Source organism: Physcomitrium patens, chromosome 26 (assembly GCF_059467195.1).
Source record: "Physcomitrium patens ecotype Gransden chromosome 26, ASM5946719v1, whole genome shotgun sequence".
Taxonomy (NCBI): Eukaryota; Viridiplantae; Streptophyta; class Bryopsida; order Funariales; family Funariaceae; genus Physcomitrium; species Physcomitrium patens.
In genome coordinates, this window is record NC_143435.1 from 11141900 (window position 1) to 11157361 (window position 15462).

The 15462-nt window shown below is 31.9% G+C and overlaps 1 protein-coding gene across 5 annotated transcripts; it reads left to right on the forward strand.

Annotated features, from left to right (window-relative positions):
• The first annotated feature begins 7689 nt into the window (after positions 1–7689).
• On the forward strand, positions 7690–10798 carry LOC112278137 (uncharacterized). Of its 5 annotated transcripts, none has more exons than XM_024511262.3 (3): positions 7691–8078; positions 9079–9202; positions 9697–10798. In XM_024511262.3, the coding sequence occupies exons 2-3, from the start codon at positions 9081–9083 to the stop codon at positions 10667–10669; spliced, it is 1095 nt and encodes a 364-aa protein (XP_024367030.1). In that variant the 5' UTR covers positions 7691–8078; positions 9079–9080; the 3' UTR covers positions 10670–10798. The 5 variants fall into 5 exon arrangements, with proteins under 5 accessions (XP_024367033.1, XP_024367030.1, XP_024367036.1 ...); XM_024511268.3 differs by having other exon boundaries at positions 7692–8078; positions 9692–10798; XM_090248056.1 differs by lacking the exon at positions 7691–8078 and adding an exon at positions 8085–8700 and having other exon boundaries at positions 9692–10798.
• The last annotated feature ends 4664 nt before the right edge of the window (positions 10799–15462 follow it).

Here is a 15462-nt window from a genome sequence, read left to right on the forward strand (position 1 = left end):
GGTTTTGGATACATCACGTTAACACTTTTAACTAATTTTAGGTTTTTTATTTTTGTGAGAATGACCAGTTGTGTGGGTGGTAAGTTCCTACAATCTTATTTTTATTTTTATTTTTGAATCACAATGATAGAATAATCACAATATTGGTTTTATTCTAACACTTGATCAATAAAAAAGAAAGAAAATATTTCTTCATCAAAACATCATTATATAACACAAATTCATGTTTGGAAATACATAAAGCATCTAATTATGAAAAATTCTATAGTATCACAATTATCTTGTAATGCTAAGATAAAGTACTAAGAATTATTCTTCTTTGACAACTTTAACAATATCAACATCCAAAAATCTTTGCAAATTCTAAATCTTAAATTATAAAGAAATACTGAAAAAATCCTATGCAACCCTAAAAAAAATCTTTTAAATCTTAAAGTATAATTAATAAAATATAAATAGACATAGTATCAAATTGAGCAAATAGATTTGCTTCAAAAACAATCATTCTATTATTTATTTATTTTATTTATGTGGTCACAAAATTTTAATGAGATATTAATTACAAATCAATAGATCTTGTAGTAAAAGGCTTAATAAAGTTATTTAGCCTCCTATTCTAAGTTTGGTAAAGACTTAAAGCAACTAAATATTTTATTCTAATTCCTAAAAACTATTCAAAATGGTATAGAGTTTAGTCTTTATGTTCTCTATTTGTGCTATTAATTATAGCTAAATTTTATTTTAGATATTTAAATGTCTACAAAATTATAACTAATCTTAAATTTCTACAATTTAATACCTATATATATATATATATATATATATATATATAATATTAGATATTTCTAAATTTCACTATTAAAATTACTCAAAACTTATTACATATATGTCTTGTTTACATATCAACATAATTGTAAAACTCTAATCATAGTAGAAACAAATAATCTAAATGATTCTAAGTTTTACACTATTTTATTGCCCTCAAATCATTATTGCCGAAAAAATTATAATTGTACATTCTTTTGAATCATAATCCCTCACACCTTACATTCTTTTTATTTTCTTTAAAACCAACTTTTTATTTATACCTTCTAAGCTTTAAGGTATAAATAATAATCTTAGAAGATATAAATAACTTTATTTTTGTACTTTGGGATTAAATTTCACTCATGTCTAATATATTGTTAACTTTTAAGAATTAATCTTATCATTTTTACAATATTTTTTAAAAAAATGAAGCCTTATTTTTTTTCTAAAAGAAACTATTTAATTGTAAGAATCATATTATTTTTTAACTATTTTATTTCATTTTGATCTAATTATAGTCCTACAAACATGATAAAATATTTTTAATACAAAAAACTTAATTCATGAATGCTTTAACTAAGCTTAATCTATTAACTACTACAACATAAATATACACATACATATACAAGAGTTTCTTTACATATCTTTAAAAAAAAATCAATATTTTTATCGAGTAGTATTATAACAAAAAAACAATAAAATTGATAAAATTACTGCAAAACAATTACAATTACTAAATCTATTAAATTTAACTTATAGCATTTGCAACTTAAATTCAACTCTGCCACCTATGATTTATAATTCCTACATCTTTTTCTTCTATTGAACCATGAGAAGGTCACTTGGCTAATATAATATCTTGTTTTGTACAACCAATACCAAGGAGATAAATCATCTTAGGTTTAAAAACCAAAAACAAAACAATCAAACTTATATCTTGAAATTTTTTTTTTTTTTTTTTTTTTTTTTTTGTAATTGATCAAAAAATCTTTAAAAAAAAAACGTAAAGAAAACTACTAAATTTTTGTATTCTTTTATACTTGATTATTAGTAATTTGATAACTCATGTATTTTGATAATACCTATAACAAGAAATAATCAAGACAATATTAAATGAAATTATCCATCTAAGCAATTGTTGTATCTAAAATAAGAACTCAAAACAAAATGAATGTTCTTATAAACATATTTTGCTCTCTGAACAACATTATAAAGTTGGTCTAGCATTGATGATAGTAAGGTTGCCCAAAAAAATCAGAGTTCTATGTTATAGACAAACACAAAAGACAGACTGTAACAGTTCAGATAAAAAAATGGACCACCAAAGTCAGTACATGGGACACCACAGCATTTCTTCTACATGACTCAAAAAGAGGACATTCTACAGTACATGAGAATCCTGAATTTTTAACAGTAATTTGATGATAACTCTGAACTTTGACTCAAGGGGAAGGAGGACCACCACAACAGCAACAAATAAAAATTACTATTATACTCCACCCCATCCATTCATTCATCCATTCATTCATTCATCCGTCCATTCATCCCAACACACCCGCTCTTCTAAGGCACACATAGGAGCAGGCTTTCAACTGGCAACTCACTCATCTCATGTCTGCTTCTTAAAAACACTGCTCCAGGAGGGTTGTTTAAACACATGCTCATGTGCATTAAGGCTGACAATGGGGTGAATGAGTGGGTGGGCCCAGAAGCAGCTCCAAGCAAGGGGAGATTTGCCCCACCACATGGGCAGCCTTGAAGGCACAGATAAGCTTAAAGGCTTTATTTCACCTTCAATTCCACCATGTTTCACAGGAAGGGAGGTTGTGGTGTTTTGTCACCCCTTGTGATGAATACTCTGTTCCATGATGGATACCTCATAAAAATTGTTGTTTGCACAGAGACATCACCCAAGCCCTTCCTTCAGCCACTTGGGTATCAGAGGAGCTGGCTATATCCATCAGACCCACCTGCCCTGCTGCACACTGTGACTTATGCTGCTGCTCATAAAAGAGATCCTTGGAAAATTGAAGGTGAGAAAAGAAAGGGGAGACTGTATTCCTTCATTCATGCATTTCATTGTATATTTATTTTGAGAGTGGGGTAGTACAGACTGACATCTAAAGCCACCCTATTATCATTCCTACTTCCCCCAATTTAGAGGCTCACTGTCACCACCTGAGTGATGCCCCTCTTTGAGGATCTGTGGATTTGTGATGTTTGGTGTATTACTGTGATTTATAAGTTGGTGCTCAATTTACAGATGTATGTTTACACACCTTTGATTGCACCTGCTAGTGCAATGTTTATAATCATGTGTTTTTAATTCATTCGTCTCTTGTGCATGCATTAACTACTAATTAAAATGGTGCATGCATCATAATTTTGTGTGTAGTATGCATAGTTGATTGCTACACAGGATATACAACTGTGATTTGGTGTGATTGATAGTTTGGTATTCACATTTTAGGCTCATTTGGTATGTGCACCCAACAGTTTGTGTGATGTCTTTAGTTGATATTGTCAATCATGTTTAATTATCAAGCTGAAATATAGAAATGGTTGGGGATATATATATATATATATATCTATAAGCATGTGTACAACAGTGCATGCACAATGTTGGTTTCTGATTTTTTATTTTTCAAAATTTAAATAATCCATTTGTTGCAGAAAAACATTGAAAATTTTCTCAATGGTTCAAGGAACCCATTTTAGATTTTTTTTTTTTTTTTTTTTTTTTTTTTACTTGAATGTGTGTGTGTGTGTGTGTGTGTGTCTATTTTATTTTATTTTATTTTATTTTTTTAATATTTGGGAGACAAATTTTTTTACTTGTTGATTGACAAAAATAGGAGAATCATTTTAAGCAGTGATTTGGTGTGATTGATACTGCATGTAATTTCACAGTTAAAAAAATAATAAAATACAGAAAAATGATTCTGTTTTGACTTTTAAACAATGTGGATATGTAGAGTTAGAATTGCATGCAAAACATTAGAAGTCATTTTGGTTTTCCTTTAATACTCTTAGTACAAATGATGATGATAGCTCATTATTTATGTGAATTTTAAGACTGACCCATTCATTTTTTGTTCCTCATATTTTGACACAAAGAATATTGAATGTTTCATTTTGTATATACAAGTTATTTTATAGACCATTAGCTTAAATATATAGAACTTGGATGATGATATTTTCACACTACAATGAAGTTTAGGCTAATAGGATAATATTTGGATTTTTTTAAAAAAATGCACATATGGTTATAAAATTCATAATATGAGTGCACAATGTCACTCAAGTAAAACCAATCTTAAATAGACTCTTCATGTCAAATTCATTCTCCTAAAGTACTGCTTAAAATGATTCTCCTATTTTTGTTGTAAAAGCATTTTGAACTGTCATCAATTACAACTTACATGTATGCTCAAAACATAACATGAATACTTTTTTTCTTTTTTTGTAGAGTATGCAAAAATTTAATAAAACAGAAGGAAATGGCCAAGAATGTCAAATGTTGCAACTGTGACACAAGAGCACAGATTCTGCTATACAACACAAGGCTTTGATAAAGATGACTTTTCATGCTTCTTAAAATGGAACCATGTAGGACTGATTTCTTTTCAGTATGATACAATATGAATGACACGCTAAAGTGGACAAGACACAAAGACCAGGCTTGCTAATGTGACACAGCCATGCATCAGGCTAAAGAGTTTTCATAGACAGCAAGGTAAACAAAAGAGATGCGTGGTAATGGCAAGGAAGTGGGGCACAAGCCCAAAAACTTAAACTTTGATATGCCTCCAACTAGACCACAACCAAAGTTGATGCATGCTTGCATCAAGTAAGTCGCTGCTGCTGCTCACTCAGCATGCTTGCTGACTGATTGTATCACCCTGTATGTCAAGGGGTGAACACGGACAGACAGACAGCTAGACAGAGCAAGTGAAGAGGCTCCGTGTTTAGATTTGTCCTGCTGACGCTGGGACATTCAAGAGCTCAAAACTTGCTAAAATGAATACCAACTCAATGATATGTGTGTGGGAAAAGCACCTGGCCCAAAGGGAGTCATCCTTGAGTTTTAAAGCTATTCTAGGATTTGATAAAACCAGAATATTTAATCATATTACATAGGAGTATAAGCCAAGGTTGCCTTCTACCTCATATGACACAAGGGATGATAGTCTTGCTACACAAAGGAGGAGCAAGGAGCAACCTCATCAATTGGAGATCAATCAACCTTCTAAGTAAAGGATATAAAATATATGTAAAGGAATTACCACTCTGACTTTCATGCACAACAATTTACTATTGACACATGAGACAATGGTATGGGCTAAAAAATGTAATCAACCACTTTTTTTTTTTCTAAAACTTGATTTTCCAAAAGCATATAATATGGTTGATTGGGATTTCTTATTTCAAGGCATGGGTGCAATGGGATTCTCCAATGAATTTAGTCTCATGATCCAACTATTCTTTATTGATGCCAAGGCATGTGAGAAGATTAATTGGACACTCTTACAACCATTCATAATTGAAAGAAGAGTACAACAAGGCTACTCTTTAGCACCATACCACTTCCTCATTATAGCTGAAGTTGTTAATACAATGATCATGAGAAAAGTTGAACTTGGGGACATTAGAGGAATATAACTTCTAACAATCCATCAACAACAAATCATGGTCAAGTATGCAGATGACACATCTTTGAGTTTGTTAGGCAAAGAAGTAAGTGTAAGCAATACTATCTAGATATAAGAAATATTTTTGCATAAGCTTGGGCTTGATATTAAATTAAGCGAAGTCAAGCAGGTATTGGAAAAGTCACTACATATCAAGTCAACCATATTGGACAAATGAATTGGGTGTAATTTAGACAAATGAAGGAGATGCAAGCAAACTATTGGAGGCCTCATTTGGCCTCTCTTTAACCTCTATAGATGTTGATACCTTCTTAGAGAAAAAAATCAATAAAAAAATAATCCATTGGTGCTCATCTATGGTCAATACCACTACTATAAGAATAGTAGTGAATAGTATTTTATTATCCACAATGTTTTACTTCATTTCATCATGGAAAGGAACCAAAAGAGGTATGGCTAATGTAAAAGCCTCACTCAACAACTATCTTGCAAATAGAACTATTCAACATGCACAAATTAAAGTAGTATAATTGCAATATTGCCAACCTACATATAGAGGAGGCATCAACTTCATTAATCCAATAGATGCAACTACAATCTTATTAGTCAAATAGATAGTTAAAGCATTAAAATCTAGTGATTCTAATTTGCTCCCAATATTATGATACTATCTCAATACAATAGAGATAGATGGCAATTAAGTTGTGAATATTTTTTTTGTTCAAAGCATCAAAGTAAGAAGGATTTATTAGTATGGAACAAGATTGCTATGGCACAAAAAACCCTCCTAGAAATAATAACCCTTCTTCCATCTTGTCAAAATGAGTGGCTTAAATGTAATGATAGTATTTCCCAAACATCACCAACATTGGCCCATGTTTTTCTAAAGCAACGGCAACAAAGTTACATAAGTGTGGCCTACAAAAATACAAAGACATATGGGAAAATGTGACCTTTTATTGTTTGCAAAAGCATAAGAAAAAATTGGTATAATAGAAATTGAGAATGGGTCATGGGAGGCATTAGTCGCCAATCTCAACATTGGCAACATCTTCTTACAGCCCCAAAGCTCAGATTAAAAATTTCACAATGGGAAGAGTATTTCACAACAAAGATGCACTCATGCCAAGGGTGGTATGGCAAAGCTCCGGAAGTTACCAAGCTAATATGCCAGGCAACTAATGTTGGATACCATCAAACATCTAAGGTATACACTCTGAATTCCAAGACGTGTAGCATGATTGAAATTACACAAGACTGGCGAGCATGTCAAAATTAGAGGATGGAGAGGGAAGTACAGCACGCAACGTATACCCCCATATAATCAAACGGGTTAGAGTTGTGTCAACAGTAAAAGGGACTGGAAAAAATGTTTCACTATTGCGGAGGGGACGAATGAGTGAAACAATAGACAAGAGTTGTCCCGTTTGCCCAACAGGAATACAAGAAACAATTTTATACAGGTTCGGGGAGTGTGACTCTGCAAGGAAAGCATTGCGATGAGGGATTCACATACTCCAACGGCTCGCATCACAAACTAAACAGAGGAGAAGGCGCAGTCAAGTAATTGATGGAATTACCAGCAACAACAATAGTTGCGCGGGGCAACACAATTGAACAACAAACACAACGGTGATTCAAAATTAGGGGGTGCAACTTGCGAACTTTCACCCATCATGAAAGCATTGCATATTTGCTTATCAAATCTCTCGTCGTTTTAAAATTGTAAGTCCCACCTGGTTGCTACTGCGCAGGGTAGTATTGTGGGTTTTGTGGATCGAAAAGAACGACGCCGAGCTTAATGGCATACACCGGCCTGTAAGAGGGTGTATCAGATGATCTGGCTTCACATTATAGATTATGGCAGAAATGCATAGTTAAAAACCCAGCACAAAGTGAAACAAATACCCACCAAAGCGGAAGTGCACGTCCGACAATTCCGCACACAGTGGTCCTGGCTCAGAATGAACGCTAGCGATATGCTTAACACGTGCAAGTTGAAAGTTGTTTTCGAATCAAAATGAAAATAAAGTGGCGAACGGGTGCGTAACACGTAGGAATCTGCCAAACCGGCGATCCGGAAACACAACAAGCCCGAATAGAAGCTAGTAGATCCGAGGAGTAGTTTTGTTTATTGTCCGTATATACATTTCACACACTTGGCCGCACCTGGTTGGGTTCCTTGTATACTAACTTTCTGCCATGGGGAACAATCTCTGTTTGTTTTATAATAAAAAATGAATATCAATCTCTGTTTGTATCTCCATCTATCTTCATTGCTCGCTATCCGAAGTGTGGCAGCATACGGCAGTAGGCATGCGGTAACTTTCCCACATGTGAGAGCAGTTGTCACTGTAGCTGATTGTGAATTGACAACTGCTCTCTGTCTTGACGGACTTTCATCTTTTCACCCTAAATATCACCACTTCCATGCTCAATTATTCTTTTCGAGTGGAGTCAATGGATTTGAAGCGAGCTTGTCCTGTTCCGAGTTGGAGCACTTTTCGTTCTCCAGGAGCTAACACTTTTGTATACTTCCTCTATTAACTGGAGAAGGGGTGTGCTCGGAGTGATCCGCCTGGAACGGGGAGTATCTTGCCGCATGCATTGCTACGGTTGGTGGGTTCCCGTACTTGGTCTTCAAACTCAATTGGGCTGCGCTTTTGTCTTTGGTTTTCTCCCCTTTGCTCTCGCTATTCTGATTTTGCTCCATATCTGCACGATGCCCATGTCTTATAAGTTACGCCTGGTCTCAAATCGCCATGTGTCTCTTGATTGTTGGGACCTCCACGCATTTTTTGAATCGCGAGTTTCCGTATGGATTAGCTTAGACGTGGCAAGACACATGACAATGCGGTGTGATGTCTTAAATCTTAAATCTGTGTTCTAGAAGTCTCAGGATATTGTTTGCTGGTCTAAATTCTGTCACAGCTTCTGTAATTACGCATTAGTTTTCTACAGCAGAAAACTTGAGTACTGCGGAGGAAGCTCCGAAATTTTGAACATTCGCAAACGAGTGAGAAAAGTTGAGAGACTGTGGATTGTAATTGTCGAAGCTTGTGATGCTATCGGCCGCTCACAGGACTTCAGGGTGCCGGTTCTGACGAACTTTCAGCCCAGTACAGGGCTCCAACTCATGTTCCTTCGCTCCCAAGGACATCCTCCCTACAATCACTGTATCGAATTACTCGTACACTTTCGTGAGGTCCTGGTTGAACTACTGCACCTCCTTTTTACATCCGTATGCTCTCATACTCAGCAGCTTAAGACCTCGATTACAAGTCCTGGAGTGGTTGGTCCTCGAATTGGGGTTTTTGTTTTTGAATTTCAGGGTTGCGGCAGGAATAGTTTTTAATTGAGAGTAAGTGGGAGGTGCAACCTTTTGAAGAAAAAAAATATATATCTATATATATATATATATATATATACATGACTCGAAAGCCATGATTTCCTTGGGTGCTAATGTAATTCTTACAAAGAATCGTAGTATATAGATCAAATTATTGTGAGGTTGTGCGAAGTAGCGTGTTTATCTTAAACCTTCACGATGTCTGCTAGAGTTTGCAGTTGTAGCTTCGGTGACGTTTATTTATTGGAGAGGATCCGGTGACCATTTCAGGCATGCGCGTGGACAGTATAAATATTTACAAATTTCGACCTATTAGGTCTGGGCAAACTCATAGCATGCTGTACCGAGCTCCTCTACTGCTGCTGATCGTGGTATTTCGATCTGGACACAAACAGTAAGCATTATTTTGTGCTTCTATTCACATGTAAATTATGTATACCATCTGAGACATCCTCTGGGATGTCAAATTCTCCAGAATTATCATGTGTCTTAGTTTTGTAGATATGGTAATTGCTAATAGCAGGCAAATCTTTCAAGCATTTAGATTTTTGCCCGAAGAATTAACTCAATAGGAGTGGTGTTACCTATTTGTAGATACAAGGTAGATTTAGTACTAAATTGGTCTTGTGCGATGATGCCCCTGTTCGTGTTGATGTGGTTGAGTGTATGAAGGAATTGTAACATTCCCATCCCTTAAAAGAAACTAATGTCCATTTATTTTCATTGTCAGAACTCATTAACTACCCAACAGTATCTTATTAAACATTAAGGCAGTTGTGAAGAAGGGTTGTTATTAATTCCACCTCTCCATGCTCGTAATTGCCTCTGTTGCCACTGCGTGTTTTTTCCACTGCCATGCTTAGCAGCTTTAACTTGCCTGCAGTTCAGCATGTTATTCGGGGCTCTGTTGGTGTTGCTGCCGCTGCCACTTGTGCTACTGGCATTGCACTTCTTCTTCAAAGCCGATGGGGACTTCACTCTGACGCTCAAAGGCCCCACACCTCGGGAAGCCATTGCAGACAAGGTGGTGTGGATTATTGGAGCTAGTCAGAACATTGGAGAAGAGCTTGCCAAGGAGTACGCACGACTCGGTGCAAAGCTCATTCTCACATCTCGAAGAGTAAATGAGTTGGAGCGAGTGAAAGCAGCTTTGAAAGGACAGCATGCACCAGAGGACGTGGTGGTGTTGCCAGGTGATGTCTCAGCTGGTATCGAACAGCTGAAGGAGCTCGTTGAGAAAGCTGAAGCAGCCTTTGGAGGAGCTGGGATTGACATCGTGGTGCAGAATGCTGCCTGTCCGCGCCCAAAACTTTCTGCTGTAGACTTTCCGGACGATGTTCTTCAGAGAACTTTCGACGTGAATGTTTTAGGTGTGATTCGAATAACACAGCTCCTACTTCCTGGCATGCTCCGCAGAGGAAAAGGCCAATTCGTTGTGGTGAGCAGCGTGGCTGGAAAAATACCATCTCCTGGACAAACAGTGTACTGTGCGTCGAAACATGCGCTGAATGGCTATTTCAATTCCCTTCGTGCTGAAGTGCTACAACGTGGAGTGAAGGTCTCTGTGGTGTGTCCTGGTCCAATCAACACGCCAAGACATGAATCCGAGACTTCGGAGGAGTTTTTGGAAAAGCGTGTCACGGTTCAGAGATGTGCTGAGCTGATTGTTCGATCTGGAGGGCATGACTTGATGGAAACCTGGATTTGCCTCCAGCCTATACTCTTCCTTCTCTATGTTATGCAGTATCTACCAGCTCTTGGTTTCTTCGTTATTAATTTGATTGGACCCAAGCGTGTGAAATCATACAACAACCCATCTGGTGTCCTGAAGATGAGCTCATTGTTCAAGAAATCCTCTTGATGAGGCAGCAGTGGGGAAGTAGGGAAGTAATTGTAAACTCTTAGTTATTGCGGTACATTGAGTTTTAGTTTCTTTTCTTTGCATGCACTCTTTCTATGAATATGGTGATTCCAGCATTCTTTGCAGCAAGTGATGGCACTGGCAAAAAGATTTAGAATTGTAGATAAGACACCTGGATGCTTGTTTTATGGAACTTGTGTTATAGTATATGTTTATGGATGTTAACAAAGTTGATTTTGGATATACTAAAATTCAAATAACAAATGCAGTATAAAAGTCTTTAGATACAATTTAATATGATTATTAGTTTTATGTTTTTATTGAATCAATTATGTGATACAAAGAGATGTCCACTTAATTGTTTCTTTTATTTTTGGTATTATAAGAACTACAAAAATATCATACATGCCCTTGAAATATGTAGAAATATGAAGAATATCCTTGTATTCTTGATAATATCAAATATATCCTTCTCTTTTGTAATAATTGTAAATCTGCCCTTCAATTAGATAAGTTTTTTCTTATTTTTTTAAAATTTGAATTGGGACTTAATTGTGGCACTTTTTCTTGCACAAAATGGATGCCTTTGTCTATTGTCATATTGTATCTAGAGCTTGTTTGATAGACTTGAGAGTTAGAATGCGCTTCATTTGTTTTAAGCAAGGCCCAAAAATTGAAGAAAAGTGCTACAATTGGACTCCAATTCAAACAAAAAAAAAAAAAAGGAAATAAATAGCTTACTTAGTTGAAGTATAGATTTGCAATTATCACAAATGGAAGGAATATATTTGATATTATTAAGAATATGTGAATATTCTTGATATTTTTGCAAATTTCAAAGGCATATATGATATATATGTTTTAAATAATAATAATTTATAATTTATTACTATAGCTTATTGTACTTGATATTATCAAATATAATAAATATCATATATTGAATATTATTTTTTAATATTGAATATTATTTTTTAATATTGAATATTATTTTTTAATATTAAATAATATATGGTATAATTTTTTTAATACATAATATTAATAAAAGACATAAATGAAGTTTTTAATTCTTGTGCATGTTAAAGTTGGATATGAAGACAATCTTGCATTTGGAGCTTAATTATTACATGTTACCACTTTGGGCTTGATTATAGAAATTATAATCATCTTATTTTAGAATAGCAAAGTAAGTGGACTATGTCTTACATTTTAATAAAATATCTTGTATGATAAAGACTTGATAATGGATGCCACAATTATGATATAGATTGTTAAGAATTTTTTTAAGATTTTATTTTTCAAGGATAATAACTCAAAGAATATAAATAAACAAGTGAAATAGATATCAAAGAGAGATAACAAAAAATAAATAAGTATGTATATTTAAGAAGAGACTAGAATGACTATTGCCAAAGACAAGAAAATTATGGACTCTTGAAATTGGATTAGAAATAAGAAAAGAATTAACAAGAATGAAGAAGACCTTATTCTTGTGTCTATATATAATATCCACTTAGAAGTTTAGTGGTAATGTTTTATATGACCTCCAACATGCGTTTAACTTGCAATGCACATGTCTAATTCATAAGATATGTTTCTTAAGTATACCACATGGCTAACTTATATCACAAGTGGTCAATATATGCAAAATATAGCCAACTTATTGGCTGATATTTCAACTTATCAATCACCTACAAACACATATTAAGTTAAATTGAGATCTAAGAAACTATTCTACAAGGTATTATATAATTTGTATACTTTTACTTAATTATTTTTAATTCTCATTATTTGCATAATTAACAATATTGATTATGTTAATAACATTACTTCTTCATTTTTCTTCTTCTTTCTTTTCTTCAAAAAATGAATTCTATGAACAGTAATAATCACATATTGAAAAAGTCTAAGATGCAAAAAATTATAATTGCCACATATTGTAATTTTTGTTCTATTTGAAGTTAGTTGATAGGTCCTTTCAACCATTAATATTTTCTTAAATCAATATAAGAAGACCACCATTAAAACAAGATCGGATTCTCTAAGGTCTAAAACCTTACTAAATCCATAACAACAAAGATCTTGTTGCAATGTAAGACCAAGCACATTAGAACAAAATCGAAAGTAACTAAATGGAATGGAACATGAAAGATATGATTGAGTAAAAGAGAATAGAATTAAATAAAACCAAAAAAACCAAATAGAACAATATAAGAAAACAATACTTTACTAAGAGAAAGAATCTAAAGCCATATTTGACCAAATGCCCAAATGGCCTCAGTTAGTCTTATTTATATTTTGTCTAACTATCTTAAAACTTTCTAGAATTTCTTTAATAGTGGACTCCACCAAAAAAACTATCATTCTTTTATTTTGAGAGTCATTATTTCTATTATGTCAATCTCAATGCTTCATTTAATAATTCAACAAAAAAAAAGTTAATAACTTGAATATGTTGCTCATTGATATTTCATATTATTAATACAAAAATACAAAGAATTTACAAATAAGGATAGAAGATATAATATAATCTTTATTAATCTATTTTGCTTTATAGCAAAGATTTTCTCAACTCTTTATCTTAGTTTTGATGGATTGTCTGAATGAAAAGCATTGATCTTCTTTGATGCTTTCTATGTGCATTTACTAATATCATATATGCATTAATGTACAAGATATTTGAATCTATTTCAGCGTCACATTATATCTAAGATTTCTTCTACTTCAAATTCTTGATTGTTTCCTACTTCTACAAAAAGATATAGCATTTGTCTTCTTTCTAGTATATTCATTGTCTTCTATGGCTCAAGATGAAATACATAAAATATTAAATAGATCTTTATAGATTGTTGTTGATACAATCAATATGCAACTACATTGATTTGTTTTCAAATAAAAAATAGTCTAAATCTATAATATTTTAACTTGTCACAATAGCAAACAATATTTTTATTACAAAGAAATAATCATATATTATTGCTAATATATAATTAAAGATATTCCTTGTAATAGACATCTATATTAATCTTTTGTGATTCTTAAGCTTTTTCTAATTATGCTTTCATTGTCACATGTAGCTCCAATAAGTAATTTGTCAAATCTTCTACAATAGCAAAGTCAAAAGTATAAAATTATAGATAATAATCATCATTAGCATAAAATATTGATTATTAAATAAAAGAATGTATCATATTTTTGTAGGCAATCTTCACTAATGGCAAAAGAGTTATTCAATCATCTTAACAATTTTTGATAATACATCTCAAATATTATTTTAATACATAATTCACTTGTTTTTTTCATTCATTAGTTTAAAAATAAAAAGCCAAGAATAGTCTTATGTCTACCTTGAATATTATGAAAAGAATTCTACTAAATCTTAATATAAATTGAATCTCTCTATTTAATATAATATCCTTTGATAATCTATGATAGAAATAAATATTGTCAAAAAAAATTAGTTTTTTTTTTTTTTTTTTTTTTTTTTATATATTAGAATTTGTACATGATGAAAAAATATAAAATCTTAATGAAATGATGTATTATCATAAATATATAGTCATAAAAACTTAAGGTTAAAAGATCTATGAAAAAATCTATAAGAATAAAAGACCATGGTTGTTTTGATATGGTTAATAGTTGAAAAAGTCTACTAGTTTGATGACAAGGATTTTTTGATCTTAAATAAATATCACATTATTCTATGAAGTCTATAAGTGAATTTTATATTTGAGACCACCAAAAATCCTTCAAAATTAACTCTAAGGTCTTATTATATCCAAAATTTCTAATAGCTAAAAATTTGTAATAATCTTAAAAAGTAAGTAATTATACTTTATTTTTTAATATATATACACTTAAAAATTAAAAATTTAGCAATATCATCAAATTTAAAAGAATTAGTCTTAATATCATGAACAAAAGAATCAAAAGACATACTTAATTGGACTTGATGAAAAAATGTTGAGTCAATAGTAAACATTAATTTTAGTATTGAAAGATGAAATTACTCTAACTTCAAAATATTAATTTGATACAAATCAAAAGCTACATATTATTTTATTGACATAAGATAAAAACATCTAAGAAGTATATTTGATAAATCTTGTTTTTATCTTTGCCAATAAATGATATTAAATACAAATCTCAAAAAAAACATATTAAAATGGGTTTGGTAAAAATTTAAAACATATCTTGATACAAAGTACTTAAGATTCTTATGATCTATATAAACAACCATTGAATTAAAAGCCCTTTTTAAATTATGGCTCCATTCTTAAAAAGAAACAATAATTGTGACAAGTTCTTTGTCATCACTCTTATAGTTGATTTTTATAGCCAAATATTTTCTTAAATAGAAAGCTATTGACTAATTTTTTTTCATTTTCTCTCATTTATAAGAATATTGTATGTAAGACAAAGTCCAATTCAACTACTTCCATAAAAAATGTCTCAAAAAGTTGATATAATAGAAGATTAATACATAAGTAAAAACTATCTTTAAAACTTTGAATGATGTTTAAACTTCTTTATTTTTTTTAATTTTATTTTTATAAGTCAAATGTATAAGAAGAGCTGCAAATTTTCAAAAATTCTTAATATAAATCTTATAATATTTGACAGATCTCAATTATCATTTAGCATCTTTTAGAATTTTTAGAATTTTTTAATTTATAACATTCTAATTTTTTTATGATCCATTATAAGTCTATTATTTGAAATAATATATCTTAAGAAGATAACTTGAATTATATAAAATATAAAATTTTTTATATTCTTAATTTTATAATATTTTA